The sequence below is a fragment of the Phragmites australis genome, chromosome 4 (assembly GCF_958298935.1).
Source record: "Phragmites australis chromosome 4, lpPhrAust1.1, whole genome shotgun sequence".
In the NCBI taxonomy this organism is placed as follows: Eukaryota; Viridiplantae; Streptophyta; class Magnoliopsida; order Poales; family Poaceae; genus Phragmites; species Phragmites australis.
In genome coordinates this window covers 37,319,815-37,341,296 of record NC_084924.1, presented here as the reverse complement: position 1 = coordinate 37,341,296, position 21,482 = coordinate 37,319,815, and the positions used below count along the sequence as shown (strand labels likewise).

The window sequence follows — 21,482 nt, the reverse complement described above, 5'->3', positions numbered from 1 at the left end:
TTGAAATAGTTATTATAACGTGCAGGATTGAGTAAATGTGTTGCAGATAGATTAATTCATAACTAATCCATAACACCCCCAAAATTAGTGAAACCACTTTTATTAGTTTACTTAAACAATTATTTGTGTAGGAAAAATAATGGTAGGCATGACAAAGTTAAAATAACATGAATTAATAAATGAGTTGCATATTTTTCTTTTTTTCCAAACTTCCTCTCCATGAAATATGATGCAAAAGATATTATTTTTGAAAACAAATTTCACAGAAGGTCTTAGAATTGTCTTTAGTTTTTTTAGAATTTTTTGTATAATTTTTTTATTTTTTTGAATTTTTAGAGAGTTTTTTTGCAACAAAGTCAAATTTTTGAGGGGGTTTTTGCAACAAAACAATTTTTGGAGGAGAAAGTCAAAATCCAAGTAATTTTTGGGGTTTTTTTTTTTTGCAGTTTTCCCTTGTATCTAAGGACAAAGATAGCTAGAAGTATAAGGGGTATGCAACTTTGGTTTAGACATGATGTTAGTAGCATCATCATTTGTAGCTATGCACATCTGTTGCTAAGGTTTATATGGGTTATGTTGGTTTTCTTAAACAACACTATCTCAAATCGTATCACTTTTGTCATAAATTCATGATATTTTGGACAAAGTCCAATTAAAATTTTAAAATTTTGACCATTAATAATTTTGGAAATATTTAATTTCAAAACATTAAAATTATATGGTTAGTTTTGTCTTGCAAAAACTTTTACAATCTTGTAAATTTATTAGACTTTATAAATATATTCTAGTAAAAAAATAACAGTCAAATGTACGTATAGTAACTGTGTCATGTCCAAAATATTAAATATTTTTTATTCAAGGAAGTAACTGTTTTTTTAAGATGCAACAGAGTACAAATCTGAATTGTAAAAGTGCTCCTGGTCGGCTCCAGTTTTCCTGATCTGTTTCTGGCACGGCCTCGAATCCGACGCCGTCTCCGCTTTGCCACCCCTTGGATTTGAACGTTGCTGCTTCCCGATTTCAAATAGCTCTGGCTCGCTGAGTCGTTGCCTGCACGCCTCCGCCTCCCTGCGCCGCGCATCGCCTCAGCCCACGGCGGCGGCGGCGACTGAGCCCCCGGCCATGGGGTCCCAGCACGGCGGCTCGCCGGGCGTCGGCGGCAAGGCGCGGGACAAGTTCTCGGTGTACCAGAACCCGTCCCTCACCCGCGCGCTCGACTCCCGCAGCGCCCGCCCCTCCGTCCCGGTCCTCCTCCTCCTCGCGCTCTTACCCGTCGCCTCCGCCTCCTCCCTCCTCGCCCTCTCCTCCCGGTAAGCCGAACCGTCGTTTTCTGCGTCTAAACCCTAAACACCAGGTTGTAACACTGCGTGGGTTCTCGTGTCTCGGTGCTGTTCCAGGGAGCAGCAGCTCGCCAAGGCCGCGGGGCGCGCTGGGGTCTCCGTCGTTGCTGCTGGTAAGTGCGCCCGTCTCTCATCTGGGTTGGGCGTTTGGGGAAACCTCGAGTCTGTCGTGTGCTGCCACCGTGCTTGCTCATCAGGTGCTTGTGAAAATGCCAAGCAAGCGTAGCTTGGTTGCATTGCACAACAGGTGCTTGTAGAAATGCCAATATTTTCCACGCATCAAATGCTTGTGAAAATTCCCATGGATAGATTCATTTTACGGGGTCTGGGTTTTTACAAATGATGAACTGTGAACTTTCGTTGTTCTAGAGGTGCATCTGCAAACATTAACCTGTTGCTGTGTTGTGGTCTTTCAGTTTTTGTCTTTAGGTTGGTGGAGGCAGCGCTGGGTCTGGTTGTGCTTTTCACTCTGCCCACATTCTTCAGGGCGTTATTTTTGTACAATGGGAAGGGGGCACTGGCCAAGGATGACAAGGTTGTCTTGTCTGAACGCCAACTGGGCCTTCTTGGGTTAAAGACAGCAGGTTCAGAAGGTGGGATGGGTGAGCAAACCAAAAGGCCTCCCAAGACGAAGCCATCAACACCCTCGGAGCCGATTGTGCCTATCAGGAGGTCTTCGTTCAGCTACACACCATCTCGGCCTTTAGGGCAATCAAGGATCGGTTCCAGCTATTTGAGCCCCGGTGGTGATAGACTGAACACGGCATTGCAAATGTCACCTTCCACCCCATTGCAGAAGTCTGCTTCTTCCCCTTCAACTCCATGGTCAAGGAAAAGCTCGGGCAGTGCCAAGGGCATACAGACGGAGGCGATGTTGGAGCAGTTCTTGGCTAGCTTGGATGAAAATATTTACAAAATCACGGATTCAGAGACTAAGACTTCAACGCCTCCATCAACCATTACAAGCTTTGGCGTTGCTACCCCTGTTTCAGTCACCACATCAACCACCCCTTCTGGTGCTACAAGGAGTACACCTTTGAGGCCTGTGAGGATGTCTCCTAGCTCCCATCAGAAATACAGCACTCCGCCAAAAAAGGGTGAGGGTGATCTTCCACCTCCAATGTTCTTAGAGCAAGCAGCGGAGGCTTTTGAGAATTTGGGTGTATATCCTGAGATTGAGCAGTGGCGAAATAATCTCAGGCAGTGGTTCTCTTCAGTTGTGATGAACCTACTTGTCCAAAAAATCAAAACAAGTTATATTCAGGTGCTCATTTTTGTAATTGATTTTATATGACCTATATCTCTAGTCCATTTTCATTGGTTATCTTTTTTTAACTTTATTTATTATGCCATCTTTTACAGGTTAAGCAAACAACAGCTAGTGTTGGGGCTTCAGTTACTGTTAGCCAAGTAGGAAGCGATCTGCCAAGCACAACACCACCAATTAGCCTGTCTCCTCTTGGTGGGACTAAAGATTGGCAACCGACTGTCACAGTTGATGAGGATGCCATTCTTAATCAATTGTGCTCAGCTCTCCTACATTCTCGAGATGCCCCTGTTGGTGAGTTGCTGGGGTAGTTTGACATTTTCCTGCTGTAATTTTGCATGATCATGTGTTTCCATCAATATGCGTGACAAGGGTTTTGTGCTGTGGCTTAAGTTGACGTATTCTATAAGTTTAGCATGGATTTCCTTACTTGTTCATCATTATTTTCTCTGTGCAGTACAAACTTTTGGCAGTCCACAACAGCCACAACCGACCCCCCTCCTTCCAGCTATTCAAGCATGTATTGATGCAATTACAGAGCATCAGAGACTCAACACTCTGATGAAGGGAGAGCTGATAAAAGGCTTGTTGCCACATAGTAGTGTTCGTGCTGATTACACTGTTCAGAGAGTTCAAGGTGAATATCTTTCATTCACTTTGTTTCAAAGTAGAAGACTGTAGAGCCTTTTGTTGCACGATATTGTTTAAACCTGTAATCATAAACTAGGGCACTTATGGTGCTGGAGTTAGTACCGGTATAACTTGTGCTTTTATCGTGATGCAGAACTTTCTGAAGGAACATGCTTGAAGAATTATGATTACATGGGTCATGGAAATGGCTACAGTAAATCCGAGAAAAATTGGACCAGCGAGCTACCTTCTGACTCACACCTTCTTCTGTACCTTTTTGCCGCTTTCCTTGAACATCCAAAATGGATGCTTCATGTTGATCCTACCTCCTACTCTGGTGCCCAATCTAGCAAAAATCCCTTATTTCTGGGAGTTCTTCCACCAAAAGAAAGGTTCCCGGAAAAGTATGTTGCTCTGATATCAGGTGTTCCAGCAATTATTCACCCAGGGGCTCTTATACTGGCTGTGAGCAAGAAGAGTCCTCCAATTTTTGCTCTATACTGGGACAAGAAGCTGCAATTTTCTCTTCAGGTGATTTGAGTTTGTTATGTCGATTTGTTTTTTTCCTTACAATCATGATTTGTTACTATCCCCCCCCCCCCCGGCCCTACTTCACAGTTATATATTTCAGCATGGATTGTTAAGTTGAGGAAATATTTTTTTTAAAAAAAAGCTGCACACTACAGGAAAGGACAGACAAGAGAGAAACAAACCCAAAATAAATGTTGCAAATTGGTAGTGTTGTATGTTTGGGGGTTGGATTTGAATCAAGCTTCATTTAGTTGTCATTTGTCAACTCAAAAGTTATTGGGAACAGATGAGCTGCTGCCGCAATACTACCTTTTGCTTGTCTGCTGTTTGCTGTGAATATGGTGATTTATGAGTATGGAAATATTAGCAGTCGATCAGCCTCATCTGACATTAGTATATGTTGGCACTAGCTAAAATGCTAAACATAACATAAGCCAATTATATCTATTCTATCAATAAGTTCACCTCTATGAATTCTTCATTTGTTACACCAATTGAGTTTGTCCGCACATATTTGTACTCATTTGTACATAACTAAGAGACTTTGTTCTCTTGAGTATTAAACCTTAAGTTTTAGCGCTATACCTTTCGTAAAAAGATGTTTTTAACGCTATACATCTATGTTTTCGCTTTCCAGGGAAGAACAGCGCTGTGGGATGCTATTCTGCTTCTGTGTCACCAAATAAATGTTGGCTATGGTGGTGTGGTCAGAGGAATCCATATCGGTTCATCCGCCTTGAACCTCCTGTCTGTTATCGATTCAGATGCAGAAAGCTGAATGGTAGAGATGGTAGGCTGCTTGCTGTAGTAGTAGGCAGGAGCCCTAGAAAGCTGGTTCTGTAGTCTTAACTTGATGAGCTGTGATCAGCTTGGTTGCTGGTGTTACATTGTAACTAACACGGCATGTTTCAAACTAACCTACCTTTATTTGGATGTGATGCGCCCTGGTGGAGGGGCAGCTGAATGTTATGCCCAAGTTGTATCTTCAGTTTCTGACAATCCGGTTTGCTTAACCCGTGGTTCTGTGCTTTGAAATGATTTATTCTACCATTTTCTCATTTGTGAAGAATTACTTACTGCGGTATCACTTTGATTTTCGCATCAATTCCATCCATTATTTGCCAGACTGATCATCCATACTCCTGGATGGCTCCTCTTTTTCTTCTTTTTTGAGGTTATATGCTGATTGGCTCCTGAAAATGGTATCTTATCAGCAAATCAAATGGACCTAGCTGTCTTTACGCAGCCCAATCTATGATTTGGGGGTCCTAAGTATGGGAACTTTCATAATTTATCATTAAATAACTTGATATATTTCTTATATATCATCGTTGTGTCAATGACATATGGGTTCATATTAGGTTAGGTTTAATATATCATTCTCATATTGGATAATATATTAGAGATTTATACGGTTATTTAGTGGCATACCGTGGATTTATTCCCTAAGTATTGCAGTTAGTGGGGCCCAACTAAGCCCGGCCCAACTAAAAAATGCGCCTGCTCGTCTCCCCCATCCTCTCTTTGGAGCGGGCGGTTCAAAAAATTTCAAACCCACCGACCCCAACGGCAACTCCGGAACTCCCCATCTCCCCACTTTCCCCACTCCATCCCCTCGTCTCCGCGACTCCGCCGTTTCATCAATTGAAGGCTTCACGCTCCTCGTCCTCGATCTCCCCTCTCCCACGACGCTCGCGGCCATGGATCCCCACCCCACCCCCTTCCCAGGTAAGCGGCAGCTCTCTTTCCGGCGTCCCAGCCCGTACCTTTCGGTTCGATTCGGTGGTGAATAGCTTTGCGAGATGCGCAGGGAAGCGGCGGTCGGTTCCCGCGCCGGCCGGGCCTGCGGTGAAGGTGGCAGCGGCGCCCAAGCCCAAGTCTATCGCCGCGGTGCGCGCGGCGAGGATGGCCAAGAGATCGCCGACCGGCAACGCCAACGCCGCCCCGCTGCCACGGCAAGGATTCTCTGGCACTCTATTGACTATAGACCAGATTTGATGTGTGCGCTCCGGTTCGTTTCTTTGCTGATGTGAGGTTGGCTGTTTTTTTAGTCCGCCACGGCGCGCGTTTGGCACCATCAGGAGCAGCAACGCCCCGGCCGATAAGCCACCGCCGCCGCAGAAGCCTGTGAAGGTGTCACCTCCGCCGCTGCAGAAGCCCTCGAGGGTGTTGCCGCCGCCGCCGCTGCAGAAGGCTTCGAAGCTGTCGCCGACGAATCCGGTCAGGGCGACGAAGCCATCCAGGCCTGTGGCAAAGCCCCTGAAGAAAGCCGCCCCGGGTGCGGATTTGGAGGCGAAGGCCAGGAAGATGAGCCATCGAGTGAGCTTCAAGGACGCCGCGCCTGTGGACCTCAGAAGCGGAGAGAAGATGAAAGCTTCCACCTCCGACGCGGCTGGGCACACACCGATGGGGGCTATGAAAGCCGTGGAGAAGCCAGCTAAGGTAGTGGCTGCAGAGACGCCGTTCTTTAGCGCGCAGAATTGCAGCAGCTGCACGCTCAACCAGCTTGAGTCGTCCACGTACTGGTTGGCGCAGATCCGTCTGGCCGAGTCTGTTGGAAAGCACTGGGTTGCTGCGGCGTTCTTTCGCCTTGCATTTGAGTGCCAAGCTCAGGTGAGATCTCACTGGGCATCATTTTTATTTGAAACCCATACTAAACTATGCAATTTTAGGTGCACTTCTAAGAGATGGTTGCATATGCATGTTAAAAGCTGCCATTTTTCTCCAGCATGATGTAATTTCTGGTGGCTTGTGCTTGTATAGCAAGTTGATAGGAGCATGAAACCCGTGGATGATATTATAGTTAAATACTAATCCCGTTGTCAAGACTGCTCCTTTGAATAATACAGTTGAATTTTTTGGATAGCCAATTCACAGGATCCAAAGTGAGCTCAGGAGTTACAGTGTGCGCCATGAGAGTGCTGGCACTTTGACCCCTTTGTTCGATGAGCTTCTCACTGCCCATGGCATGCCGGTGAACCAACCAAAGTTTGACACTGATGGTTTTGAGAGGGTGGAGACACCTTTCACAACAAATGAAGTAGACAAAAAGCTTGACACTGATGCCTTTAAAGTATATGAGTGCTTGGAATCTGACTGTGGTGATCTTATTGATGTGGGTGCTGTCATTGTTGACAAACATGGTGAGGACGGAATGGACCAACCGAGCTTTGAGAGGAAACTGGACGAAAGTTTTGAGTTTGATGACTGTGAGGCTGTAATTGTGGACGGGCTAGATGAAGCAAACTTTGATCTACAAAAGAATGTCGAGGTGAAAGTTCCTTGCAGCAGTGAAATAGTCCAGTCAGCATGCAGATCCTCCATTGAAATGTCGAGTCCTAGAGGATCTATAGTAGTAATGGATTCTTCTTCAGGACGGCTCTCGTTGGATAACCCTTTAGATATATTGTCTCCCAGCATGAGGAGTTCATATGCAGAGCGCTTATCTTCTGGTAGCCCTTTTGACTTGAAGTCTCCGTTGTCGTCGAAGAAGCTAACATCCAGTTGCCCTTCTTATAAGAAGTCTGCTTCCATTAGAGACCTGTCTTCAAAGCGGATGCCATCTGTTAGCCATTCTGATGGGGAGCACAATGCTACTGGCAGAGCTGCTGAACATCATAGCAAAGTGACTCAAGACGTGGCATCTGAGTCTCCTGCTTTAGGTAAGTTAACATGACCAGAACTTTTTCCTTCGACATTGCATTAATATGAGTTATGTTCTGATTGAGAGCACCTTGCAGTTGATCATCTCGAGTCAAAAGGACCAGTGGAGGATGCTGCCAATAATGAGGTATGTGCTGCTTCTACTTTTTAGGGTTCATAGGCTAACTACTGTTGACGGGTTATTTGTACCACTTTTGATCGCTGATGGCGTTAATTAGATTGTTTCACAACTGAGGGTGTGAACCGGACTTTGGTGATAGTTGAATGTGATTCTTTGGACTTTTTTTTGCACAAAAGTTTACTGAATGGATTTAGCTGTAGCTTAATCTAACACCGTTGTGCCCAACTTGCCCATTTATGCAATTGTTAAAAATTGACATTGTCAGGATGGTAATCTCAGTTTCAAAGAAAATAATATTTCCTGATGAAATACACACTATTGCCTTGTCCAAGGTGCTTTATAATCTACTGATCTAACCTCAACGCTGGTACTGCTGTACTACATCGAGCATATCAGTAATTGCAGTACTTATCTACTGATCTTCTAAATTTCGTAAAGTTATTGGCGATGCATCTATTCTCTGTTAATATGGTCTCCAGGTTTTAAACAATCTTTGCAATTTGGGGTAGATGCTCGCAGTTAATCATCGTCGAATCAGAGTTATTGGCGATGCATCTCTTATCTGCTAATATGGTCTCCAGATTTTAAACAATCTTTGCAATTTGGGGTAGATGCTCGCAGTTAATCATTGTCGAATCAGAGTAGATGATACCAGTATCATGTGAATAACGAGTCTGCATCTGTCAGTTCTATCTACAGAACTGTTGATGTTATCAAGACAACTTGGAACTAATGTCGCTTCTTTGCAGATCCATTAGCAGCTGGAGCTGGAGTCAAGACTCAACACAACCGCAATAGTTACTGTGTTAGGTTGGTTGGCGTGTGCTTGTATATGTAGTCCATTATTAATCTGGAGCTTGCTTAGTTTGCTTCGGTCTGGGAGCAGGATCATATGTGTGCTTGCTTCTGCTTATGGTTTTTCTTTAACCAGTCCAAGAACATACGTGTGAACCTTGGTCATGCTCAGATGACCTTTGTGAGATTGTTTAGTTTATCGTTTGTATGCTTGCTTAGCATAACTGGGTTGTGGCCTCTCTCTGTATGATGCGGAAATCAATCAAACCTTTGGGAATAGACTTTGATGCAATATGTGCAGGAGCAACCTATTGCCACTTTGTGGGCGTTTCAGCTGTATCCATGAACCCGGAGAAGGTACATGGACAGCAAGTTTGTTCATAACAACATGAAGTAAACAACATCCTCGTTGCTCAAGCTCCTTTTCCAAATCTAGCTTGTCTGCCTCGTCGTCCCACATCTTTCGCAGCGAACATGAGAAGCTTGAGTCGGTGGCCAAGATGTTAGCAATGTCGACCTCGAAACACTTGTACCAATACCTTGAACTAGTCTCCCTCTTCCATACGGTGGCCGTCCAACTCCAACCAGCATCACCACTTTCACCAAAATTCAGCTCAACAAACTTGATCACGCCATTGCTCAACGTAGCATCCCGAATTGAACGAGCAGAATACATATCTATGCACACATCACGGGGCGGCAGCACGGGCCATTGGAGCAGCCGCAGCACGGGGTCCTCGTCGAGCACGTTGCATAGCAGGACGCCACCACGCCAGAGATCGATCCATGCGAGCGAGCGAGCTCCGGCAGCGATAGCCTTGCTAGATGTATGCCTCACAATCTCAGGGTAGGTTTTCTCCCGGTCGGTGGCTATCCTGGCCACTCTGGTGCTCCACGCCTGGCTCTCAGACGAGAAGACGTGGATCTCGTACCTCAGTCGAGGCTGGAACCGCGGGACAGGGGAGACCACGAAGAAGTGCTCGCCGGCGCCAGGTAGGATGCCGATCTGTTTGGCTAACGTGACCTTTGGGCAGTGCCCTGGTATCAGGTGGAGCGAGGGTCTCCCGGGGCCGGCCATGTAGACGAAGTAATCGATGACGCGACCGTTGCCGCTCAAGAAGGCCATGCGGGTTAGAAATCGTATGATCAACCGCATGGCGCTTTACTCGCCCGTTGGCATCTTTGTACTGTGTATATATCCAATAATCAATCGATGAGAAAAGATAGCGTTCGAATCTGTTTGTCTACTACTACTCTTTGCAATCTAATCTTCTTAACATGTTATCACGCACTTGATCTCCACTGGGTGATCAACGAAGAAGTACTGAAGGCACGAAGGGCTCCATCACAAGTGAGAGCAATAGTAAGATGTGCTTTACCTTTGATTGCTTCTGCACTTCTTCATGTCCTGTGCAAAGATCATCTTGCTGACACTACTTTGATCGTCGCCGTCGTGGCCCTCACACGGGTGGTCGATGGCATCGCCACCGTGCTCCTATGGATCGAAGCCACCATGGCCGTCGCACCCACGGACGTGGTGGCCGTGACCCGCGCATGCCTCGCCGTTCTCCGGTGTTGAGGCACCACGCTAGCCCGGGTCACCCATCTCCGACTCCGACCGCAGCCAACAGTGGCGACCTTGTTCCTCCTCGCGCCCTCGGTTTTTGCCCAATTCACAGCCTTGTGCCGTTCTCCTTCTCACCAACCGTGAGTACGGCCACCCTGTCGCCACCGGAGGTTGACATCTCCGTCGATGTCGTCTCAGCGCCACCGTCCCTGACTCCTGCACCGACCACTCCGACGGTGCCAGGGCCAAGTTGCCCTCGTCGTATCGCTCACAGCGGTGCACTGCATCAGCAGCAGCGCACCCACCGGCGCGATTCTCACCGACGACCCGTGACTTCACGCCGACACCCTTGGTTAACCCCGGAGGCATGATGGCGGCTAGCCGAGGACATCCCCCTACTTCAACACCTCCATGGTTGCCGGATGCTCCTCGGGAGGCTCCTCTCCTCCATGAGGTGCTGGCTCCACCAACCCCGCTGGTGAAGGGACCTCGATACCACCCTCCACCTCCACTCCTGATCGCATCCTCCGTCGCTTCGCAGCAACGATTGCGTACCGCAGACTCGGCCTTCATCCTTAGTCCTTCGCTTTAGGGCCCACATCGATGGCGATAGTGGCGACCAGATCTCCTCCTCCAACGGGGAGTACACGCCGCACTAAATGGCATGGCGGCGCTAGCATGCGTAGAGTGGTGGGTGGGTGTCATGTCCTAAATCCTTAATCACGCAATTAAGTATAATCATACTTTTTAAGTATTATGTTTAATTTTGTGTAATTGTAATTCGGAATACTAATGCACTTCGTTAAAAGTCAATTAGATGAGAGAAAAGAATTTCGGGAGGGAAAAGAGTGAAATTCGCAGTCAAAACGGATCCTTTTCTCTAAAACATGGGCTCCACATGTGGGCCAACCACTCCCTCCACTTCGGCAGCAGCCCCACCTGCCATCTCTCTCACCGTGCTCTCCCGTGCTCCCCACCAACCAAGGAAGCAAGGGAGCTCCCCCTCACTCTCCCTCCCAAGCCCTCTCTCCATTTCTTTCAAAATCTGAGCTCAAGAGAAGGATTGGAGGTAAGTATGTGGTACCATTGCGATCACGAGCTCATAAGCTATCCATTCCCCCAATTCATTTTTGTTTTCCTGGAGGATTTTAGCCGGATTTGGTGTCTTTTGGTGTTTAGGATTGAAATGTGAAGAACACCGGATTTCTTTGTCTCCCGAACGATATCCTCCGTTTCCTTCATCCCTCGGCGGTCACCCAACTCCACAAGCACCGTGGGTAAGTCTCTTAGGCTTCCCATGACGTGAATTCAAGATTTGGTTGATAGATTTCAAGTTTTAGTGAAGTTCTTGAATTATTGATAAAATTGGAGAAAATGAAGGATTTGGATGAATTTGAGTTAGGAATTGAGTTTCTAGGTTGGGTAGTGAGTTCGAGGACCCTTGAATTAGCTCTAAGATGTTTCCTTTTGGTATGGAGAAGTTCGCAAATCATTTTGACCAAATTTCTCCCTCTCAAACGGGCTGTTCTGGAGCCACCTGGAGAATCCGGACTAGTCCGGAGAGTCCGGGCGACTCCCAGCCGAAATTAACAGAGAGATCCGCTCAGAGGGTCATCTGGAGACTCTGGTACCCCGGAGTATCCGGGTTGCCTGTTCATCAGCCTTTTTTTTTTCTTTTGTGCTGATAACTTGTAAAATTCATAATAAATTCTCTGTAACTCCAAAAATTATGAAACTAATTTTGTTGGTTTCATAATAAACTAATATATCTATTAAAAATATTCCCATCCATTAAATGTTGAATTAAATTTCTGAGATTAATTAATTAGGTTAAAGATTCATTAATTCACCGATAATTCTTCACAAGTCCAAAGTGGGTGAATCCAATTTTGCTAGTTTTCTTATGACTTGTTCTAGCTAGGAAAAATATTTTATGCATTTTAAAGCATATTTTTATGGCATTTCATCTTGTGTATATTGTGGCATGCATTGTTGCACTTTATTCACACTCATGGCATTGCACGCGTTATTCTTTTTAGAGAACGTCGAGCCCGTGATCCAGGAGAGCGAGGGAAATTTTGGGCAGCCACCTGAATAGCAAGGCAAGCATCTATCATATTGAACCATGTCAGTTGAATTGAATGAAGTCTAAATATTGATAAATTATGCTTATGTATAGGTTTGCATGTATAGGGAGTCAATGTCGGAAACAAATGGGTAGAACCTACGCCAATTGCATTCTTCTACCTTGATGACTTGTTCATCCACGTTCCTGTAGCTTTGAGATGATATTATGTCTAGGTACAAGTTCGATTTATATGCTTAGCCATGCTTAGGTCTTTTGTCTTTCGGTAGAAGTCAAACGACGGCGTTTTCCGTTGTTCGTGAGCATAGGATTTACTTTTATCGCACAAATACATGGTTGAGGTTGTTATAGTTGGTTGAGTGGTGAGTATGAGACGAGATATGGGCGGTGTTAGGGGTGCCATCTGCTCTCAAGGAAAGTCTGAGGGTAGTTCAGGAAGAGAACCCGGACACCGTAGGCCACTTGCATCATTTAAGGCCGATCATCAAGGTAGTTGGCTTTAGCACTTACCTTACTCACCACATGCCGATGTAACGGTAAGGCAAGCCGAATACATTCGCAGCTGTGGTTTTGTGGGGCCTGAACATCGACGGTGTGAGCGGGCGGACTTGTAAGTAGTACTACTTTGCTCCGGGAGTAGTTCTAGTATCGCCGCGCCGAGCGATGCATGCCGCACACGGTTGGGGCTAGTTGGGAAAGGTTGACATGGGTACCCCCTTGTGTGCACTTTAGCGGGTGACACAAGCCGTATGGTCCCCGAGTCGTGTGGGTCCAGGAGTATCCCCCTGCAGGGTGTAAAAACAGTTCGAATCGTCGCGCTCTCGGTCATGAGCATGCTATTGTTTCATTTACACCCGGTCATAGAGTTCTCGCTTGTGGATGATGGTTCGGATATGTGGTTTGTGGTTCGGATATGTGGGAGGTGGTCGAGATAGCACTTGTTATATATTGATACTATTGTGGCTACAGTTTCGTATAATCAGTTGGTTAAGTTAGTTGCTCACACATATGTTCGGATATGTGGTTTGTGGTTCAGATATGTGGGTAATTTTATATATGTTGGTTAAGTTAGTTGCTCACACATATGTCTAGGTTGCTTACTGCTTTAATTAATTTAACCGCATGTTTATATTTTTGCTAACAACTCTATGCATAATCCTTGGAGTCGGGATATTATATACCCATATTGTGTAAGTCTTGCGAGTACCTCCGTACTCAGGGTGTTGCCCTTAAGTTTATGCAGGTACCCCGGCTACTGAGAAACGTCAATTCTCTACGTCTATTGTCCGTATAACTTTTCAGTCTCGACTAGGCAATCCTTAGATTCTCTTGAATTATTTGAACTTCCTTTTCTGCATCTCGTACAACTTTTGGACCAAAAATTTGACTTTCTCCGGTCTCATTCCAGAACAATGGTGTTCTACACTTTCTTTCATACAATGCTTCAAACAGAGACATTTGAAGACTTACCTGATAACTATTGTTGTACGAGAATTCTACATATGGTAAACTCTTATCCCAACTTTTACCATACTTCGGAGCATAAACTCTTAACATAATAACATATCCTCGAGTATCTGATTTACTCTCTCAGTCTGTCAATCTGTTTGAGAGTGATATGCAGAACTGAAATTCAGCTTTGTATCTATAGGCTCATGTAGCTTCTGCCAAAACTTGGAAGTAAACTGAGTTCCTCTACCCGAGACAATCTTCTTCAGCACTCCGAGCAAACACACTATTATTGAGATATACAACTCCACTAATCTGGCTCCACTATGTAGTCTTAACCGAGATAAAGTGAGTGACTTTAGTCAGATGATCAACTATAACCCATATTGAATCATACCCTCCTTGTGTACGGGGTAATCTGACAATAAAATTCATACCAATTTCCTCCCATTTCCATTCAGGTACTTTCAAAGGTTGTAGCAATCCTACTGGTCTTTTATGTTCTGCTTTGACCTTCTGGCAAGTATCACAAAGAGCTACATACTCTGCAACTTCTCTCTTCATTCCATACCAGCAATAGCGATCCTTGAGATCCTGATACATCTTTGTACTTCTAGGGTGAATGGAATACACTGAATCATGAGATTCTCTTAGAATCAACTCTTTAATGTCCTTTTGATTAGGCACACATATTCTCTTTTTGATCCACATGGTACCTTGATTGTCTTCTATAAAATCTAGTGTTTTATCAGCATTAATAAATTGCCTAATTTCCTTAAGTTTCACATCCTCAAGTTGACCCTTATGAATATCTCGTTCTAACGTGCAACAAACTTCTATGGTGGTTGCCTCTATATCTGCCACAAATCCAAGATTAAGCTTCTCAAACTCTTCCCATAACTCGGGCTAACTTTCTTGAACTATTACTGAGTTACAATAACTCTTTTGACTCAAAGCATCGGCTACTACATTAGCCTTTCCAGGGTGATAATGGATTCCCACATCATAATCCTTAATTAACTCTAGCCATCGGTGCTGACTAAGGTTTAGATCTGGTTGAGTGAATATACACTTCAAACTCTTGTGATATGTATATATCTCACACTGTTTTTCAATGAGATAGTGTCTCCAAATTTTCAACGCATAAACCACTGCTACTAACTCTAGGTCATGAGTATGGTAATGCTACTCATGCTTCCTTAATTGCTTTGACGCATAGGACACGACTTGACCTTCTTGCATGAGAACACATCCAAGTCCTTGTCGCAAAGCATCGCAGTAGATATCAAAATTCTTGTTGATGTCTGACAGAACTAGCACTAGGGCTATAGCCAATCTCTTCTTCAACTCTTCAAAACTTGCTTGACAGGCCGAGCTCCATTTAAAACCCATGTTTTTCTGTAGCAAAGAGGTAAGAGGTTGAGCTATCTTTGAAAATCTTTCTATGAAGCGGCGATAATATCCTACTAAACTAAGGAAACTCTGGATCTCTAACACATTTGTAGGTGGTAACCAATTCAACACATCCTTCACCTTGCTTGGATCTACTACTATGCCACCAACTGTTATGATATAGCTGAGGAAAGCGACTTGATCTAACCAAAAATCACACTTACTAAGCTTGGCATATAGTTGATGCTCTCTGAGTGTCTGCAACACTTCTCTCAAATGCCCTTCTTGCTCTTCCTCACTCTTGGAGAAAACCAAAATATCATCAATGAACACCACCACAAACTTATCCAAGTAATCCAAACACTTTGGTCGTAAGATTCATGAAGTAAGCTAGCGCATTGGTCAAACCAAAAGACATGACAGTATACACATATAATCCGTATCGAGTACTGAAAGCGGTCTTGAATATATTTGATGTTTGAATCTTCAACTGATAATATCCAGACGTTAGATCAATCTTAGAGAACACTCGGGCTCCTCTCACATGATCAAACAAATCATCAATCCAGGGTAATGGATACTTGTTCTTAAATAGTCATATCATTGAGTGCTATGTAATCTACACACATTCTTCGAGTACCATCTTATCCACAAAAAGAACTAGAGCTCCCTAAGACGATGCACTTGGTCTGATAAAACATTTATCTAACTGCTCCTGAATTTGCTTCTTTAACTCAGCTAGATCATTAGTGGACATTCTATATGGCCTTTTAGATATGGGGCCGTACCGGGTACCAATTCAATAACAAACTCAATATCTCGATCTGGTGGCATACCTAGCAATTCATCGGGGAAGACATCGGGAAATTCATGAACTTATCTGTTCGATGGGTGTACCTTCAAGTAAATTGAGAGAACACTCTTCTATTGCTGGAAAAGTAGCTACGAACTCAACTTTGGTTCCATCTCCATTGGTCAAGTAGACTGCTCTTCTGGCAGGACCATGTGAGCGGCTGCTGATACCCCAATGCCAACTGGTTAGGGTCAGCCCCATCCTTATTGTGCCTAGATTTACACTCTTCAAGCTCCTTGTCGATGATTCCCCACACGACCTTACACTCGGTCAGGTCGTGGACATCTGTGCGGTAGATCGAGCAGTAGCCACGGCCCTTCTTACCCTCCTTTTTCTAGAAACGCTGGCGCGGTTGGCGGGTTTGCTTGACCATCTTTTGGTCTCTGACCTCTCTCTTGAATGATATGAGCGCTCAGTGGAGCGCCAGATGAAGTCTGATAATGACTCACCTTGTCACTGCCTGACTTGGTACAGGTCATCCTCGACCCCAGATAGGGCATAGGTCCCCTGAAAGTTGGCGATAAACTGGTCGCACAGATCCTCATAGGAGCGAACTGACTCGCGGGAGAGGTTCATAAGTGAAAGTGCATCTAGGCCCCCTAAGTGGGTTTTGGCTTATTGATGACAAAACGATTAAAGAACTAACATACTTTTCGAGTTATGAACATGTTTAAGCATTAGTTGTGAAGATAAATGACATTTATCGCCCGCCGAAACAAATGGAGAATCAACGAAGAGTACTAAATAGGGTTTACATTCTTTTATTTTTGAAATTGAGTCTAGGATAGACGCTTTTTTAAAAGGATGGATTTGATTGCTTGATTAATGTCTCAATGCTCAAGAGATCCTTTAGAACCACCTAGTTGAGAGACATATTCACTCACGGACACAGAATTCATTCTGAAAAACTTCACTGAGTCCGGAGTCTCTAGTGTCCACCGGATACTCCAGTACTCAGTGTTCAGCCGGAGTCTCCGAGGTAGACTCCTGCAGAGAGTCTCGGTTACGGTTTATTCTTTTTGGAAAAAAAAGGCCGGAGTCTCCGGTGTTCACCGGATACTCCGGTAATTTAAGGTTAACAGACCGGAGTCTCCGAGGGAGACTCCGCCAGAGAGTCTCGGTTAAGTGTTTATTTTAATTAAAACGGGACCGGAGTCTCCAGTGTTCACCGGATACTCCGGTAAATATTTTAGAGTTAACCGGAGTCTCCGAGGGAGACTCTGGCAGAGACTCTCGGTTAGTGTTTAATCTTTTTGTTAAAAGAAAAGAGAGACCGGAGTCTCCGGTGTTCACCGGATACTCCGGTACCTGGAGAGGCCGGAGGGTCCGGCTGGTCTCCGGACTTAACATTTTTGGAAGGACTGTCAGGACCGGAGACTCCGGTGTTCACCGGAGACTCTGGTAATTTAACAGAACTGTAACGACTAGTTCTGACACGTTCTGTGGCCGTTCTGACGCCGTTTTTGGATTTAGGGCCGGATACTCTGGTGTACACCGGATACTCCGGTAAGTTCTGACAAAATAGTAACGGCTAGTTTTTGAGAGAGATCTATAAATGCCCCCACACCCTATGGCATTTAGAGCTTGCTGTGGCTGATAAACTTGAGACCTCTTGAGCACTTTAAGAGCATTCAAAGACCCTCCAATCACCTCTAGTGCAAAGTTTGCAAATTTTCGAGAGTTTGTGTTTGGAGAGAATACAAGCCACTTGAGCAATTGAGTTCTTCATCGAGCATCTACTGCAATCATCTCTCTTGAAGCTTTGGGCTTCGAGAAGGAAAGGAGTCACCCGTAGAGCACCCAAAACTTGTGGTGTGCCTCGGGTAGTTTGTAAACATCTTCGACTTGAGTAAGAATTTCTAGCTTGATCTTGGTGGTCGCTAGAAGAGGATAGGATTGGAAAAGACCCGGCTCTTTGTGAGCTCCTCAACGGAGACATAGGCACTTCTTTGTGAGGTGGCCGAACTCCGGGATAAATTCACGTGTTCTTATTTGTGCAATTTACTTTATCGTGTGATTTTTGTGACTTGTCATGTAAATTGCTCTAGTAACAATCTTGCTAGTGTTAAGTGTTATTTTAGCTCTGTGATATCTAGTAGACCTAGTGTAAACCTTAGACTCTAGCTGTTATCTTTAATTCACATTTATTCTAAAATTCACATTTAGGCCGGAGACTCCGGACTAGACCGGATACTCCGGACCATACCGGAGTATCCGGCCTTCACCGGAATATCCGGCAGTTTTAATCCGCTATTTTTAGTTTTAATTTTCAGAAAAGCCTATTCACCCCCCTCTAGGCACTTTCAATTGGTATCAGAGCCTAACCTCCTACAAAGCTTCACCGCTTGGAGGGATTCATTATGTCGACATCCGGAAGTCCGAGGGGTTTTAAAGATGATCCATCAAGGAGTGACGATGGTAATGGTAAAGGAAAGGGAAGTGAAATTTCTTTCAATTATGATCGTTTGAATTCTTCAAGCAATTACATTTCCGTGCCTTCCGGGCGTGCACCATTCTTCGATGGTACACATTATGCCGCTTGGAGGCACAAAATAAAAATACATTTAATCTCTCTTCATCCAAGTATTTGGAAGATTGTTTGCACAGGTTTTGAGTTGCCGGAGGAAGACCAAGAGCTCACCTCAAGTGAAGAACAAAATATGCATCGCAATGCTCAAGCCACAAGTGTGTTGCTTAGTCAGGACCGATCTCACCTCTAGGCACTTTCAATAAGTCAGGACCGATCTGAACCGATCAAGGCGGTTGGGAAGTAGTTGGTCATGACTTCCTCATGGCCTCCCGTGGCTTGCACCATGATGGTGTAGATATGTAGAAACTCCTCGAAGTTGGTCAATCCATCACACTTTTCGGCTAGGACCAGCCAAAACTTGTCCGGCCAGTACACCTCTCACAGCCGAGCTGATAGGGTGTTACACCCTGTTTCGTAACGGGGAGTCACCCGCTGATGGGCGACAACGCGTGCTCAGGGCGAGAGACGAAGGTCACGCAGTCCTATGGAGGGGATGGAGGAATCTGACACCTCCCTGTGTGGGGGAAGCGAGTGGTAGGGTTGCTTGCCCTTTTCCTGCTCTTGCCAGGTGCGGTCCTACTACTCTCGGGTGGCTACCTGGCTCTGGATCACGCCGCGAAGGTCTCGTTGGTGCAGAGAGTCACGCAGGTCAGAGCGTTGACTGTCCCAACGCGGCGGGAGTCTCCGAGCACTCCCCACTACTGAGGGAGGACAGGTTCTTTCTTGCCGTGGGGCCTACTACGATTCTTGGCAATCGGGACCTTCATTTCCTAGTGACGGACATGTCTGCAGATTCTGTGCATGCGTCATGGCCTCGTAGTCAAACTGTCGAGCGTGAAGTGGCGACATATCGCGAGGAGGGAACTGAAAGTGCATCTAGGCCCCCTAAGTGGGTTTTGGCTTATTGATGACAAAACGATTAAGGATCTAATATGTGTTATTTAAGTCATGAACAGGTCTTAGTCTAAATTGAGAAGACATATGACGATTGATGCCCTTCGAAAAGAAAAGAGAAGCAACAAGGAGTACTCAATAGGATTTAAATTTTTCGATTTTTGAAATTGAGTCTAGGATAGCCGCTCTATTAAGAGGGTTGCATTTGATTGCTTGTTTAGTGTCTCAATGCTCAAGATATCCTTTAGTTCCAATAAGTTGAAAGACACACTCACCCACGGACAATGGGTTGTTAGACAGAAGTTCACTGAGTCTGGAGTCTCCAGTGTTCACCGGATACTCCGGTACTCAGTATTTAGACTGGAGTCTCCGAGACAGACTCCGGCAGAAGGTGCTCGATTCCGAATTTCTTTTTGCCCGAAGTCTCCGGTGTTCACCGGATACTCTGGTGATTGGTGAGTTTTAAGACCAGAGTCTCCGAGGGAGACTCCGCTAGAGGGTCCGGTGTTCACCAGATACTCCGGTACCTGGAGAAGCCGGAGGGTCCAGCAAGTCTCTGGACTTTGTTTGAGTGGTAGCCCTGTCAGGACCGGAGACTCTGGTAACTTAACAGAACCGTAACAGCTAGTTCTGACACAGTTCTGTGACCGTTCTGACGCCGTTTTAGAATTGAGCCGGATACTCCGGTCTTCACCGGATACTCTGGGTTAGGTATGTCAGAACAGTAACAGCTAATTTTTGAGAGAGGGTTATATATACTTCCACATCCCATGGCATTAAAGGCTTGCTGTTGCTGCTGAACTCTACACTCCTTGAGTATTCTAAGAGCATTCAAAGTCCCTCTAACCATCTCTAGTGCTTAGTTTTACGCAAATTTAGTGAGTTTGGGTTTGGAGTGAGATTAAGGCATTTGAGCATTGAGTTCTTCATCAAGCATTCGCTGTGATCATTTCTCTTGGAGCCTTGTGCTTCTAGACAGCAAGGCGTCGCTCGTAGAGCATCCAATCTTTATGGAGTGCCACGGGAAGTTTGTAATCGACTTCAAATTGAGTAAGGAAATTCTAGCTTGATCTTTGTAGTCGCTAGAAGAGGATAGGGTTGGAAAAGATCCGACTCTTTGTGAGCTCCTCAACGGAGACGTAGGCACTTCTTTGTAAGGTGGCCGAACTCCGGGATAATCCCTTGTGTTCTCATTTGTGCAATTTACTTAATTGTGTAGCTTTGAGAATTTTCCATATAATTAGCCCTAGTGATAATCTTGCTAGTATTTATTGTTGTTTAAGCTTTGTGATATCTAGTAGACTTAGTATCACCTTTAGATTCTAGTTGTTTGCGTTAATTCTTAGTTATTCTCGAAATCCTGTATAGACCGGATACTCCGGACTGACCGGAGTATCCGGCATATTTTAATCCACTGTTTAGTTTTAATTTTCAGAAAAACCTATTCACCCCCCCCCCCTCTAGGCACTTTCAGGAACCCTCGGCATTTTGTGCGGCGTGATGACTTTGGTGACGACACTGCCAAGGACCGCGTCCTCTGCGGCAGCTCCTCTGGACAACGCTGCGGTGGTTGAGGCTGTGCTAGAGCGTCCCTGTGTCCGGCTCTGGTCCGGTTCCTCTCTAAGTCGTGTGGCCTGAGAATCATTGCCGGTACCCGGAACATGGGAGCCTCCACTGCCCTGCTCTCCCCCGTGTTGCATGAACTCTCATGCAAACTTCCCGTTGAGCCTCAGAGCCTTCAGACTCTTATTCAGTGTTCTATATCTGGAGCACATCAGGTTCATCTGGATCGTACTCCATGACGAACACTTCGTGGTGACCAGAGTCCTCAGTACGGGACTCAACAGTTACCGTAGATCCGTCTATGGGTAGTTTGATCTAAACTCAAACACTTATCGAAACGTAGAAGCACGCTCCCTACCTAATGCGTCAATTGTCGAGGGTTAGTCCCTGATAATAATTTCTAGGTGTATCAGTCGATAAGCGCATGAATAATATTCGCGGTGTTCGTATATTTATGATAAACTCATAAACACAAAAGTTATCTTGGTTCAGATCTTTCAAAATATAATCATGAAATTAAACGAGACTATGACGAGAGACGACGACAAGCCACAAAGTATAGGGATAGCAGCTAGGTATGGTAGGAGGGTGCGTGATACGGAGGATAGATTTAGATCTCCGTTGCAACATATATAATATATATATAGAGAGAGAGTTTTTTTTAATCACGAAGGATAACGAAGTTACGAGCGCATTCGATCGCGTCACGTAAGGCCGTCAGGGACCGCCTTTTCCTGCCGTCTCCAAACGCTGTACGGTACTGAACGGCGAAGAAGCGCCGCATCGTGCAGCTCGCCGCGG

At 45.2% G+C, this 21,482-nt stretch overlaps 2 protein-coding genes across 2 annotated transcripts; both read left to right on the top strand.

Annotated features, from left to right (window-relative positions):
- The first annotated feature begins 945 nt into the window (after positions 1 to 945).
- On the top strand, positions 946 to 4,826 carry LOC133916336 (uncharacterized). The gene is made up of 7 exons (XM_062359964.1): positions 946 to 1,310; positions 1,398 to 1,453; positions 1,757 to 2,604; positions 2,703 to 2,901; positions 3,065 to 3,244; positions 3,392 to 3,768; positions 4,406 to 4,826. The coding sequence occupies exons 1-7, from the start codon at positions 1,123 to 1,125 to the stop codon at positions 4,544 to 4,546; spliced, it is 1,989 nt and encodes a 662-aa protein (XP_062215948.1). The 5' UTR covers positions 946 to 1,122; the 3' UTR covers positions 4,547 to 4,826.
- A 476-nt stretch (positions 4,827 to 5,302) lies between these two features.
- Positions 5,303 to 8,631, top strand: LOC133916335 (uncharacterized). Its single transcript, XM_062359963.1, has 6 exons — positions 5,303 to 5,496; positions 5,579 to 5,723; positions 5,820 to 6,381; positions 6,635 to 7,430; positions 7,509 to 7,558; positions 8,302 to 8,631. Exons 1-6 carry the CDS (start codon positions 5,469 to 5,471, stop codon positions 8,308 to 8,310), a joined length of 1,590 nt encoding a protein of 529 aa, XP_062215947.1. The 5' UTR covers positions 5,303 to 5,468; the 3' UTR covers positions 8,311 to 8,631.
- Positions 8,632 to 21,482: the final 12,851 nt, after the last annotated feature.